We start from the raw sequence: 14,936 nt of genomic DNA on the forward strand, positions 1-14,936 counted from the left end.
TTAAAATATCTAAAACAGAAAGATAAAAGAAGGTTAACAATGGACATTATAGTGGTTGTTAAAATTGCTTTTAATTAATAACCCATAACGAATTATAGTAGACAATTACATCATAATAAATTATAATTAAGAGAACAATAGTTCGTTAGTTTTTCATCAACAATTACATCTTAATTAATATAAAGAAGTGGTATCACTAAGTACGCTTAATAAAAAAAATAATTATCATATGACAAGTAATTAATTTTTAATTTTTTATGTTTAACTATATTTATTATCACGTTATGTTTCCGAGAAGGTGTATTAGTTTCATGCGTGTGTTAAATTTCCTTAGTTACAAATTTATAAGTTCATGCATTTCGTTTTTCAAACTTTTTTTATTTAACTTTCTAAAAAAAACACATCCAAACGAAAATACATTTTTTATCGGCAAATAATTTGTAACCAGAAAAAAAATGCAAATAGCATAACAAGATAACCGCCACAGGGTGGTGACTCACCACGCAAGCGCAAAAGGGGTCTAAGGATAGAAAAGTAATTTCGCCTGCTTCTTTACATCTATATAAAACGTTGGTTGGAATTTGAGATTACAGAGACGAAAATCGCGAGAGGACGAACGAAACGAACACGAGAACAGCGCACAGTGGGAGATATATAGTTGCTGGAAACAAAGAAACAGGTTTTGGAACACCAAACACTGACGAAATCGAATTGAGGTTACTGTTTTGTCTGCTTGATGGTGTCGGTGAACCCAAACCCCGCCCAAGGCTTTTACTTCTTCGATCCCTCCAATATGACCCTTCCCGGCGTGAATTCTCTTCCGCCGCCACCGCCGCCAACTCAGACTCCAGCTCTTTCCCCCGCCGTGGAGGATCCAAATAAGAAGATCCGGAAACCCTACACGATTACAAAGTCCAGGGAGAGCTGGACCGAGCAGGAGCACGACAAATTTCTAGAAGCTCTCCAATTGTGAGTTCGTTTTTGTATTTTTATTTTTATTTTTCATGGAAATGAAATTCCTTGGATGTGAATTACTCACTGGCAAGGAATTGGAGGATTGGTGATTCTTTTAGATTTTTTGGGAATTTGGCAGTTCTGGTTGTTTCTAGATGATTTGTTAATGGTGAATTAAGGTTTTTATTAGTTAAGTAGTTTGTAAGGAATAGGTGGCTATAGTGAGAATATTTTGGGGATATATTTTTGGTTCGTTTATTTAATTGGGGTTTTCGAAATTATTTGCTTCTTTTTAATGATTTTAATGTTTCGTTGCTGCTACTTCGCTAATATGATTTGGGTTTTTAGTTTTGAGGAAGATGAGGTTTAAAAGGAACATTTTTTGCACGGGAAAAAACTTATTTGTTTTTCTTTAATAATTGTAATTTCAATTTTATTTGCTTAATTTCAACTCTGGTAGGTTGTAAAGCAGTTTATGTAGGGTGGGTTATTATTATTATTATTATTATTATTATTATTATAATTATTATTATTATTATTATAGTGAGAAGGTAATTCTTGCTACTTTTTGACATTTTGTACTTAATCATATTGCAAACACCCAATCCTACCTTACTATCTGAAATCCTGGACGAGCAGTATCCATACGTGAAATAGTTCGAAAACAAAGTGGTCTAAGCCATTGCATTTATTGTTTCACAGGTTAACGATTTTTTTGCACCGTGTTTAGTTTAGACTTTTTCAACAATAGGTTGCCCCTTCCAATCAAGGAACGAGTGGCAGAGTGAAGATGCTGTAGTGGAATGTTTTTAGAGGGAAGACATATATTGTTAGAACAGTTTGTCAATACTTGGTGTGTTAAATGCAGTTCTGGGGGGACTCCTCATGTTATTATGCCTAAACTGTTTTTTTCACATCTTCATTCAATTATATACTTTTAACAAACATCATTACACTTACATGTACACAGCTTTTTTTATAGCATGCAAATTCTTTAGAAGGTGAAGAATTGAAGGAATTAGGGTTTAGAAACTCCACAGGTCATTTAGAGAGAAGCATCGGAAAGTATCATAAAGCCATATGGTTGGTATTTTTCCATTTTGCAAGTGTGCATTGTGCTCACCAAGGAATGCAATTCCGTGCTTTCTGGTTAACATCACCTATGCACCTGAAATCAAAATGTTTTTTTTTTTCCTTCTGTTGATCCCATGCCAAAAGCAGTATATGAAACAAATAGGATGGGTTATCAGTTATTTGTTTATTTTTGCTTATTTTCTTCTGCGTTTCTCATTTTTTTTTTCTTGACTAATTTCAGATTTGATCGGGACTGGAAAAAGATTGAAGCATTTGTTGGTTCAAAAACTGTTATCCAGGTAATTACTATAGAAGCCAAAGGAAAACAAAGAACAAGATACTAGCGGATGCTAGCTGATTGAGTCTGTTTATTTAAAAGGAGTGAAACTTGACGTTCTCAACAATAAATTTGTTAACAATTTCACATTATTCTTGGATTTTCTGTTCCATGCTGGCTATTTAGTGCAATTTTCAGTGTCTCAACTGAATATCATACTTGAATTGTAGATGAGTAAATGGCGACTTGATCATTTCCAAAAGACTGTCAATTGAAGCCCATGACCTGAGTTTGGATCTTCCCATTGCTTTTTATGCTCTTATATCTTCTCTTACTAGCAAAGTCATTTTTAATTGTTGTTCGTAGAATATTGTTGTCTAGATTTTTTTGCATCACAACTAAATGCAATTTATTATGTCTTTTTCTTCAAAATCTAAGAGTTGATCGTGGGATTAGGGACATGAACTTTTAATTTGTTACTTTGGTCCATTTGTACTTAAGTAGAAAAGAAAGGACATAAAGTTATATAGATACTCATCTTGGATTGTATAATGTTATGGTGTTTATTTCATCAACTTTCTTGGTGCGAATCTCTGACATTCGTTATATGTTCCTTTAACTATCCTTTCTTCAACATTCTTTGTAAATTCTATTTGGCAGATAAGAAGTCATGCACAGAAGTATTTTCTTAAAGTTCAGAAGAATGGAACAAGTGAACATGTTCCTCCTCCCCGGCCAAAGAGAAAAGCTACTCACCCATACCCTCAAAAGGCTCCTAAAATCAGTTAGTATTGCTAATGTCAACCACGTTTAATGTTCACTGGTTTTGTCTATTGAATCTATTTTTAAATAACTCGTTTTTTTTTTCTTTTTTCAATTTATCAGCTCCTACTGCATCCCAAGTTATGGGCCCACTGCAACCTTCATCTGCTTTCATTGAACCTGCATATATTTATAGCTCGGATTCTTCATCTGTTCTTGGAACTCCAGTTACCAACATGCCTTTGACGACTTGGAACTATAATGCTAAACCACCCGTCAATGTGCCTCAAGTGACTAGAGGTTTTGTTTGTCCTGAAATCTAATGTTTTGTTTTACAATTTTTTTTTTTGTTTTCAAATATGTATTTCATTGAGGAAGGCTCCGCTAACCTGGAAAGTTTTTTGGTTTCTTAGATGACATGGGCTTGACCGGAGTGGCACAAACTATTCCTCTTAACTGTTGCTATAGCAGTAGTAATGAGAACACCCATCCAATTTGGCCAAGTAGCAAAAAGATGAATCAAGGTAGCCAGGGCAAGCCAATGAAAGGTTAGAATACTTTTTTCTTTAAATCGAACTTCTTGAAGTGGGCATACAAAATATTTAACTGAAACTTATCATAAAACTTGGAAATTGTAGTTTTAGATAATTAGGCACTTCTTGAGTTTTGATTGAACTAAAACGGAAAAAGAAGTCATGAAGCTTGTACTTTTTTGGGAAAAAGATAATTTTCTGAGATGATTGTTGTTTTGGCATTTGCCCAATTATCCTCACTGTCTCGTAGAGTTATTCATCTAGTTGTGGATTGATTTATAGATATCATGTCATCAAGTAAAAGATAAAGTTTCTCATTCATTAGGATATTTGCTATTAAGGAGATAGATAAAAGAAATTGTGCATCAGCTTGTTATCTATTAGAATAGGCTTATTCTAGAATATCATCACTGAACCTGAGCTATGCTATTCTTTGATAAAGAAGTTGCCGTGATTTTTTAAGGTTCGATCTTACTCGAAAGTTTTAGTAGTTTCGTAGCTAATTGTATAGCTATGAGTAGGAGTAGTGGTGAAGAAAAGTGGGAGTTTGAAGTATTATTTTTCTGTTATTTTTAGCTCAAGTTTAATGGATACGAAGCTCACCTATTTGATCGAGTTTCTCCTAACTCCTATTAGAATAGAAAAATAAGAAAAAAAAAACATGAAATTACCTTCTTCTTAAGTTAAAATTAGCTTATAAGCAAGTTATTAATAAAAATTTAGAAAAGCTGTATGAGAGAGAAAACTTCTACAAATTACTCATGCATAAACTAATTTTAGGTGAAAACAAATTATAAATAAAAATTTAGAGAAGCTATATAAGAGAAGAGAACTTCTACAAATTAGCTCTTGCATAAGCTAATTTTAGCTTATGGAAAAGTTGATTTCGAATTTTCTTATTTTTTTTCCTAGTAGAGGTTATGGAAAAATTCGTCCAAATAAGCTTTAAAGGTACCTAAGATCAAGAAGAAAATTTAATTAAGCTGCACAGGGAGCATTCCTTAAAGCTTTTAGTTCAAGGAAGTAAAAATTATGTTATTATAACACATTTCTTGAACTTTGCATTTGTTTATCTTCAATCGTGTTCAAGTAGAGTCAGAGACCCTTGGAATCAGTTATTAAGCAATGAAAGTGACTTGATTATACATAGAGCTCTAGAGCTGCTATATTGAGGGGACGGCAGGAGTGATGGTAAAATTGTTATTTTGTGTGCCTGTACCACTGCTACATAAAATATTTTAGAGTTGGCTTATGGTTGACTACCCAAGAGTTGAAGCTGGGCCCTTAATTCAAAGTATGCATTTTTCATGTGTTACTGGGGCTTTAAGAAACAAGTAGGGGTGGGCTAGAGTAGACATATTATATCCAGCACATCTGGACCTTTTGACAATGAATAATATGCATGTTTCTCCTTTCAGAATATAATTTCTGAAGTGAGTAGTGTGTATAAACATTTGTAAATTTTTCCAATTTTCATAACAATAGAAATATTTATGAACAGTATTAATGTTTTAAGTTTGCTATGTTTTGCTATGCTATATGTCTGGTGTTACAAGTGTTGAGCATTGTTTCACTTGTTGATAAGTTTGACTTGTGTATACAGTAATGCCAGATTTTGCTCAAGTCTACAGCTTCATTGGCAGTGTTTTTGATCCAAATTCGACTAATCAACTTCAGAAACTAAGACAGATGGACCCAATAAATGTGGAAACGGTAATTAATATCAAGTCCATCATTTTCTTTTCCTCTTTATCTTTCGGGGACTAAAGGTCCAAATTTTGGATTCATGTTCGTACTTTTGTCTGCCTGAGTATTTTATATTGTTCTGTTTTGCAGGTATTACTGTTGATGAGAAATCTATCGGTCAATTTAATGAGTCCAGAGTTTGAGGACCATGTAAGTTTGTTTCCAACAGTTTGTATTTTTTAGTTATTGACCCCATCGCATTAGCTGCTAGATGCCAAAGTCATCTTTTAATCCTTGTTGCTTGCTTTTATTATCCAACTTAACGAAGATGTGAGTTTATGTTATTAAATTGCCTTCAAATGGGGGGATTAGTTTTAACCAGTAAATATATTGATGTCACCACGTTGATATTTTGTTACCGGAATCCTCAATAAGCCCCTAGGTCTGCGATGATTATAGTTATGGCTCTATCACTGCACGTATGTTGTTTAGCAGTGTGGGTGGTTTTAAAATTGAATTTATTTTCTGGAGCATGATATGGGATTTCTGACTTTGGCTATATTGTACTTTGCAATATCTCCACATTCTTGCCGTTGTGTTCATGCTTATTATTTTGATTTCACTTTGCATTATATTTAAATAAGTCTGTTCAGTAACAATGGACCCTTATTGATTCCTATTTTTGCAGTTGTACACTTTAGCTGTTTGACATTGGGGGTCTGTTTAGACGAGCTACTCCTAAAGGATTTTTGGGAGAGGAAAAGAAAGAAAGAATAAATAAATAAAATTAACTTTTCCATAAATCAAAATTAATTTATTCATAAGTTAAAAATAAAAGTTTGAGGAAGTTATACAAGACAATTTCTGCTAATTAGTTTATATATAATCTAAATTTAACTTATGGAAAAGTTAATTTCATCTTTAGTCTTTTTTTTTTCTTAGAAGTCTTAGTGAAAAAACTCGTCCTAATAGACTCAGTAGAATGTATAAAATCAATGCCCCAATGATGAGGACTCATTGCAGTTATTCACACACGCACGAAGTTTAGAAAAACTATTTTATGCATTTATTTATTTTGAATTGCATGCACGGATATTCTGCAGCATTCTATTCTTTTTCTGTTTGTTCCGAATTCACAGACATGCAAGTGTTGTTTTATTATTCTGCATGACAAAGTCCTAGTCCCAGCTTAAATTATTTTATTCTTTTTTCCATAACATGCACTTCTTCATGGTCCACTAACAAATTCTTTTTTAATGCAGAAAAGGCTGCTTTCATCATATGATACCGACTCTGATGAGTCGAAGCATGTTAATATTTGCAGCAAATCCCTCACTAATAAATCCGAGAGTGCTATTCTGTCTGCATAAGGATGTCGAGAATGGTTTTTCACTGTAGAATGTTTTCAATCTATTTGGTGAAGAATGCACATAAGTGGGAGCAAGAAGGAGAAAAAAGACAAGGTTTTGCTAAAAGGAAGTGTAGCTTCTTAATGCTTGCATATGTATATTAGATGTACATACATAAATATATACATACATATATATACATATATGTATGTATAGCTTTCGGATTGAGTTTTTGTTTGTTCTTGGCACTGATAGATGGTAGATATGCTAGTGTTTTGTGTATATCTTTTGAAGATGGTTGTCCTTGGAATGCAGGACAATGAGAGTCCTGTTAGGTCACTTCTGGAGGCTTTACTGTACAGTCTGAGTGTTTTTCGTGTTATGCTGCGAAGCTTTGAATTAGCATTTAATATTTAAGAGCAGTGTTAGGAATTAGGAACTGCTGTTTGCCTTGTGTATATATATATATATAAAACAATAAAACAGTGTAGATAAGTTTCTCCTTCTATGCATGTATTATAAAACCTCTCTTACTGCCTACCTGGTTTACAGCAACCTTTTTCATTCAGAAATTAAAATAGTTTTTACTCGAAATGATTTTATTTGGCGTTTTAAGTTTGGATTTACATTTGAGATAATAAGTATAAGATTTTTATTTTTTTCGTATCTGAAATAGTTTTTAATTCATAATGGATGATGACCTGATATGATCTTGAAACAAATATCAAATTAATTTTACTTTTAATGAGATGACTTCATCTGACGTGGAAGCAAATATTCTGTGGTGTATTCGAGTCTCATACTAAGAAAATGACTAGGTTGAAAACTTAAAAGTGTTAAAACTTTGATACAGTTTGGTAAAATGAATGTGTATAGTTTTTCTAACCAATTTTGTTAAATGTTTTTGACATATTTAAATTGTTTAATTTAAAAAGAATATCATTGAATTAAGATAATTATATTTTATCTATATTTAAAGTTTAAATTTAATTTCATATAATATATTTAACTAAAAAAATACTAATAAATTTTCTATCATATTTGTTTTCTCGATTAAAAGAACACCTTAAAATAACCTACTTTATAGTAAACATGATTTTAATATTAAATTTGAGCGAAACCATAACTATCACTATAGTTAGTTTCGAAAGTTAAATAACCCCTTCTAATATAGGAAAACAGTAATGGGCCAAATAAATATGATCTTTATACTATATGGGCCTTTGAACTGAAAAAAGGTGTATCATGTTCTGATTTATCCAAAAAGTTCATTATAAATAGTATTATAATAATTATAACTTACTTTTTTTTCATTATTATTTAACTGAATCATTATGATTTATTTTGAATGTAGTTATACAATGAAAATTATTCACAACAATTTAAACATATTTTACATGTAGTTGTACAGTATTACTATTTTTAATATATCATTAGTAAATCCATCTTAAAAGCCATAATTCTTCTGAAATACAAGTATATCAATGCACAAAATACTAAATCTATATACAAAAACAAATATACTTATGTAGCAGTATTACATTATAGTATAAAAGACTTTGAAATTACATTATCTCTAATTAAATCCAACAACCACAAACATACATCTCATTCATTTACTTCAACTATATCTTCAAAATTATTTCTATAATATTCAACATTTATATAAACTTTTAACATGCTTAAATATCTACTAAAACTAATGCTTTTATTTATTTCTACAAAAATGCAACAACCTTATTTAAATAACAACATCAATTCTAAAAAGTACACGCTATTTAATTAATGTTAATACAAGTTACCTAAAAGAACTAAAATTCTAAATGTCTGATGTATATAAATATTGTTGTTATCAATAAGGATAGTGGCATTTTGACATCACAATTTGTTTTAATTATTATTTGACTCTATCTCTATCTCTCACAATTATATACTCTCTTAAAAATTAACTTTTGATAAAACCATTTTATTTTTCTGAAAGTTATCAAATGGTATCAAATAATCTTTTTCCTATCAATAAACACCACTAGTCATTGTTGCCTAACATCTTGTAATTTTACCATAATCAAAGTTATAACTAAATAACATTTATTTAATAAAATTATTTTTTAAAATAGAAAAAAAATTACTATGCTCGTACTGTTTGATTATAAAAACTTCCTATTAAAGTCAATGTTTCACTTATAAATAAAATAACTTTATGTTTCACTTATTAAAGTATATTTTATCAAGATATAAAGAAAGCAAGTACTTTTTAAAATCCAGTAATTATCATTTCACTAAAACTTTAGGAAAATAAATTTTATTTAATATAACATAAGGGAGGAAAGTATAATTTTCTTAATACCATCTCTTCTTCCAAAAAAAATCACATTTGAATTAGATAATTAACTAATTGAATTGAACTTGACCATCTGGGAACAATAAAGTTCATCTTTTTAAATAATACTCATCACAACTAAGATACGATTCAACAATTCTTCTGTTTTCTCTTTAACATCTTTGAAAAAGATACAAAATACTAAAAGTTCTCCCATTTATTCATCTTAAATCCGAATACAAAATCAATTATAGTATTAATGATCTTACCTCGACAATTCTACATAATACAATAATCATGAAATTCCCGTTTCAAATGCAATAATTACATTAACCTTTTTTTTTTCGAACAAAAACCAGACAAAAACAATATAAATAAGCAAACTCATCTTCTTCACTCTGTCTATCTCTGAAATTTGTTCAATGAACTTTCTTTAACTTCACTTTCTCCAAAAACCAATGCCACCAATTTTCTAACAACACCACATTCTCTGTTTTTAACCATGTCAGTGTATGACGCAGCTTTCGTCAACACAGAGCTTTCCAAACGCACTTCCATCTTCGGCCTCCGTCTCTGGGTCGTCATCGGAATCCTTGTCGGATCCCTCATCGTCATCGTCCTCTTTCTCATCTCTCTCTGCCTCACATCCCGCCGCCGCCACCACCACAAAACTCCCCTCCGCCGCCGTGCCGCCGCCATCCCTACGCCGCCCATTTCCAAGGAAATCCTGGAGATCGTTCACGTTGCCCCGCCGCCAGACACCGTCAACCTCCCGCCTCCGAAGGCGGAGCCACGCGCCGCCGCCGTACTGTACTCCAGTGGGGAGAGCAGGGGAGCGGTGAGCCTGTGCGAAACGGCGTCGTCACTGGGGAGCGGGAGTGTGGGCCCCGAAGTGTCGCATCTCGGGTGGGGGAGGTGGTTCACGCTGAGGGAACTGGAAGCTGCGACTAATGGATTGTGTGAAGAGAACGTGATTGGTGAAGGTGGCTATGGAATTGTTTATCGTGGGTTGTTACCTGATGGAAACAAGGTTGCTGTCAAGAACCTTTTGAATAATAAGTATGTCTCTCTTCTTGTTACATGCTTCAATTTTGTGTCATAATTAAATTCAGCTCAAGTGGGCTGAGCTACATGGATCGATCAATTCTTCGACTTGATTAAAGATGAAATTTTTACAGGGAATTACCGGGAAATTTATTTTATTTATTTTGAGGTTTAATCTGGGTGGCTGAAGAAAAAATGGAGTTTCTCTGATCTGTGGTTGGGTCTGTGTGTTAAAGTAAAAGTGTCAGGGGAAATTCATGTGTTTATATAATTTTTTTTTCTCGATTTGGGTGTCTGGGGTTCAAATGTTCATGTGGTGTTTTCAAATCTGCATAGGAGAAAGCTTTTTTTTTTTTGGGTTTTGGGGTTGCGTTTTTTTAATTTGATTTTTTGGTGTTTTGAAAAAATATAAAGAAATGCTTGGGTTGAGCTAAATGGATGCTTGTGCTAAGTTTGGAATGCAGCTTTACTTGCCTGAAGTGAAATAGTTCTTGTGGTGAACATTGATTGAATCTTTTCTTTTTATTTTTTTTTGCTTGTGTTCTCCTTCTGTTTTACTCTTGCTACTACTGTTTTTGTAATACTTTTTAACCTTCTTTCTTTTTTTCGTTATCCTTGTCTTCTACTTCTGGGTGTTGTGTTGTAAAGTCGCTTACTTATGTGAAGAAAAGAATCGTTTTTCTTTTCGGCTCCTTGTTTGTTACTACTGAATTGATTATGTTGTCACTTTCAAGAGTTTTTGTAGAATCATACTTTGTTGAGATTTTCCAATGAATTCGTCTTTGGTTACTCACTCACTAACTGTAGGTGTATAGTGAAAAATAATGTGGTCTTGGGTTTCTCTTTCTCTTACAAGTGATTTTTGTGTCTAACTCATTATCAGAGGCCAAGCTGAGAGAGAATTTAAAGTAGAGGTAGAAGCAATTGGTCGTGTGCGCCATAAGAATCTTGTTAGGTTGCTTGGATACTGTGTTGAGGGAGCTTACAGGTATTTTTCCAGTTTACTTTGAACATTGAAGATAGAAAGTTTGTTTGGTTTGAATGTTGTAACATTTGATATATGTTGTTGTATCGCAGGATGCTTGTATATGAATATGTTGACAATGGGAATCTAGAACAGTGGCTGCACGGCGATGTTGGAGCTGTGAGCCCTATAACCTGGGATATCCGAATGAACATTATATTGGGCACAGCAAAAGGGTACTGTATCAATGGTCTAATATGCATTCTGATATCCATTTCAGTGTTTGAAAGGCTTTGATCAAAGTGATTTCTTCTGTGTATCTTTTCAGACTGGCCTATCTTCATGAGGGTCTTGAACCGAAAGTTGTCCACAGAGACGTCAAATCGAGCAACATACTGCTTGATCGTCAATGGAACCCAAAGGTTTCTGATTTTGGGCTTGCCAAGCTTTTGTCTGCTGATCATAGTTATGTCACTACTCGAGTTATGGGAACCTTTGGGTTAGTATGGTTTAACAAAGCTTTTTCCTATCTCTATTTGGTATTATAATTAGTTATCACTACCTCCATTCTCATATATAAGCAAAGAAAAACCAACTTTGCACATGTTAAGGAAAACAGTAAAGTGTTTTAATTTTTACAATCAATAGATATTCTTCCTACAATGTCTTTTTCGTAAAACAAAAAATACATATTATACATGAGAAGCGAGGTAGTATTACTGAAATTCAAGGTCCACAACCACAATTAGTGATTCTCCTCTTTTTTCTTTTCTGCAGTTATGTTGCACCTGAGTATGCCTGCACCGGAATGCTGACTGAGAAGAGTGATGTGTATAGTTTTGGAATACTTATCATGGAAATAATTACAGGAAGAAGTCCTGTTGATTACAGTAGACCACAAGGAGAGGTTGGAAACATACCAACACAGTCAACAGTTTTGAGATTGTTTCATTTTATTGTTGTCTGCATGGTTCTCTCTTGTTTCCCCTAACTCTGGAAGTTGGAATTCTTTCAGGTTAATTTGATAGAGTGGTTGAAAAGCATGGTTGGGAATCGAAAATCTGAGGAAGTAGTTGATCCTAAGATTGCTGAAAAGCCATCTTCAAGGGCTATTAAACGGGCTCTTTTGGTTGCTCTTCGATGTGTCGACCCTGATGCTGCAAAGAGGCCTAAAATAGGCCATGTTATCCACATGCTCGAGGCTGAGGACCTCTTATTCCGTGATGTATGTTCTTTCTTCTTTTCAAACCAGCAAACAGAAGTCCAGATTTTCTACTGGGTTTTTTGGTGTTGTCTTCTGCTGAACATTAAAAATACACTGATGTTGAAATATTATAATTCTTTTTAATATATTTTAAAACATCAAAATAAGTGTCAATCATTATATTTTGCAGGCACAGTAGTGAGACAACACCAAAAATTCAGTAGAGAATCTAAATTCCAAAAATAAAGAATTCAGTTTTGCTGTAATCTGATGCTTATCTCTTTCGTTGTTCCTGTCTGTAGGAACGAAGGACTGAGGGAGAATCTTCCCGTTCCCACCGTGATTATCAACTGGAGCATAAAGGCTCAGGATTAGATAAAAGGCAAACAGGTGGAGAAATCAACTCTCAGAGTGAAGATGACAGTTCTACTAGTAGTAGATATCACCATCATCAGCCTACTAGATGGAAATAATTGTAGCATGATAACTGAAAAGCAATGTGCCATATTATTTTTCTTCCTAGTAGTTTTGATGATATTTATTTGTACTTTGATGATGAAAGAAGTAATTAGTCCCCTATTTGCATAATGTCCCCAGTCACCTACCTCAATCTGGGGGGTTCTTTTGTATACTCTGATTCATTACTATAGAATTCAAAATTATTTTGTGTTTCTGTTTGTTAGACAAAGTAGGATAAGTATTGCACAGTGGTAGCTCTTCCTCATGTGGTCAAAATATGTTATCAACCACCTTTGTCTCCAATATTTTGTTTCAAACACTGCATCCTGGTCCCATCCATATGTTGGGAAATTTAGCATTTTATGAGTGTAATTGGTGGGTCCAGTTAGATGCTTCTGAGCAACAGGCCTACCATCCAGCTATCTTGATGGAAACAGTTTCAATCCATTAACATCATTGCCAACTTCATTATTGTTTTGTTGTGATAAATGAACACGCTGGATCGTAATGAATATCAACTGTATCTTCAACTCTTTTTGCCATGAATGGCTTACATTTCCCAATGGAATAACAGGCACTGAGAGTATGGAAGTTGCAGGAACTTGGTCAAAGAATTAGGCTTCATTGTCAATGCCAAACTTGCCAGTGCATGAGCAACAGTGACTGGTGTCCGATTATGAGTGCATCTGGGGATACCCTTTTTTTGTCTCTTTCTATATTCTTCAATGGTTAGTTAGTTTCTCATGACAAATTATCCTTGAAATGCTTAAACCACTGTAACTCTTTCACACTGTTGGTTCCCTTTCAAATGTTAATTTCTCTGTGCTTTGGAACCTGACATTGATTTGGATGGGTGATTATAATTTATAATCACTTACATAGATTTGTCAAAAAAGGCATTTGTCAAGCTACATTGATTATTGACTTTTTGTCAACTGTGGACCCTTTCAGAATAAACTAACATTTATCTGTTTATTCACCCCCGAAACTTCTTATTTGTTATTTTTATAACCTTTCATACTATAAAATGGACAATCATAATATATTATTTACCTTTCCAATCTCGTAAATATCCACCCAATTACGTGTTATGGAGATAAGCACTTTCATTGTTCTTCTTTTTGCCTTAATCTCAGAAGTCGCTTTCTTGCAGAAATTGATATATACACACTTAGCTGTTGGTGCTAACTGCTACAACCTATTAAAGCTTTATGGAACAACAACAGTGTACTTTGTTTCATGTCAATGTATCAAAATGGTTTTGTTAGTAATTAAAAATATAAAAATCATTTCCTTTATATAAAATTGTTTCCATTTTATTTCTGAATGATACAAATATACTTTTCATTTTAGGTTTTTCACAATTATTTTTAATAAATCCAACCTCTTGTTATAAAAATATTATTATATTGCAAAAGAAAGTTTACGTTGTTGCAACGTTTGATTAACAACGTTAACCTTTGCAACGTTGAAGTATACGTTGAGAAGCAACGTCTTTGGCCAACCGTACTGCAACGTTCATTTTCTAATGCAACGGTTTGATTTTTTCCACCTATAAATGAGCCATTTGCTCATTTCCAGATTCATGGAAAAATCATCATCATAAAATTCTCTTCTCTCATTCTCTCATTTTCTTTTATAATACTATCCTGGGTATATACTTTTAAGAGTTTCTTGCTAGTTCTGAGATCCTCAGATATATTCTGGGAAGTTCCTGTTGTATCCTGGGGGACTTGCGCAATACACCGCGGATAAGTCCTTAAGGACAGTGACTCTACACGCTTCAGGAAATTTTGTTCGTGATTTTGTCAGCAATTTTACAACAATCTTAAGGACTTATGGCTGACAACAACAACTCAATCCCGGAGACTCAGAATATTGTTTCCGGAACCCAGACGGTCTTCGCAAAATCTCTTCCGGACGTGTCAAAAATCGAGATTTTCTCTGGACAGAATTTCCGACGTTGGCAAGAACGCGTTTCCACACTTTTAGACATGTATGGAGTTGTTGCTGCTCTTTCATCTCCGAAGCCCGACTCCACTATTCTTTCAAACTCAAAACTAGTTGAAGAGTGGACTTATGCAAACAAGGTATGCCGACATACTCTGCTTAGTGCACTTTCTAATGATTTGTTCGATGTGTATTGTTCCTACAAGGAAGCAAAGGACATTTGGGACTCGTTGATTCTCAAATACACTGCCGAAGATGTCGTCAGACAAAGATTCGTCATAGGAAATTACTACCGTTGGGAAATGATTGAAGACAAGGACATAAAAACTCAAATCAACGAATACCACAAGTTGCTCGAAG

At 33.5% G+C, this 14,936-nt stretch overlaps 2 protein-coding genes across 3 annotated transcripts; both read left to right on the plus strand.

The window, feature by feature from the left end:
• Window positions 1–511: 511 nt before the first annotated feature.
• LOC108321601 (protein REVEILLE 5-like) lies at window positions 512–7,141 on the plus strand. Of its 2 annotated transcripts, none has more exons than XM_017553410.2 (8): window positions 512–969; window positions 2,270–2,327; window positions 2,966–3,089; window positions 3,191–3,367; window positions 3,481–3,615; window positions 5,204–5,313; window positions 5,437–5,496; window positions 6,549–7,141. In XM_017553410.2, exons 1-8 carry the CDS (start codon window positions 737–739, stop codon window positions 6,654–6,656), a joined length of 1,005 nt encoding a protein of 334 aa, XP_017408899.2. In that variant the 5' UTR covers window positions 512–736; the 3' UTR covers window positions 6,657–7,141. The 2 variants fall into 2 exon arrangements, with proteins under 2 accessions (XP_017408899.2, XP_052724214.1); XM_052868254.1 differs by having other exon boundaries at window positions 576–969; window positions 6,554–7,141.
• A 2,159-nt stretch (window positions 7,142–9,300) lies between these two features.
• On the plus strand, window positions 9,301–12,840 carry LOC108321599 (probable serine/threonine-protein kinase At1g01540). Its single transcript, XM_017553406.2, has 7 exons — window positions 9,301–10,014; window positions 10,883–10,987; window positions 11,077–11,199; window positions 11,292–11,462; window positions 11,741–11,870; window positions 11,979–12,188; window positions 12,470–12,840. Exons 1-7 carry the CDS (start codon window positions 9,458–9,460, stop codon window positions 12,638–12,640), a joined length of 1,467 nt encoding a protein of 488 aa, XP_017408895.1. The 5' UTR covers window positions 9,301–9,457; the 3' UTR covers window positions 12,641–12,840.
• The last annotated feature ends 2,096 nt before the right edge of the window (window positions 12,841–14,936 follow it).

The sequence above is a fragment of the Vigna angularis genome, chromosome 9, assembly GCF_016808095.1.
Source record: "Vigna angularis cultivar LongXiaoDou No.4 chromosome 9, ASM1680809v1, whole genome shotgun sequence".
Lineage (NCBI taxonomy): Eukaryota > Viridiplantae > Streptophyta > Magnoliopsida > Fabales > Fabaceae > Vigna > Vigna angularis.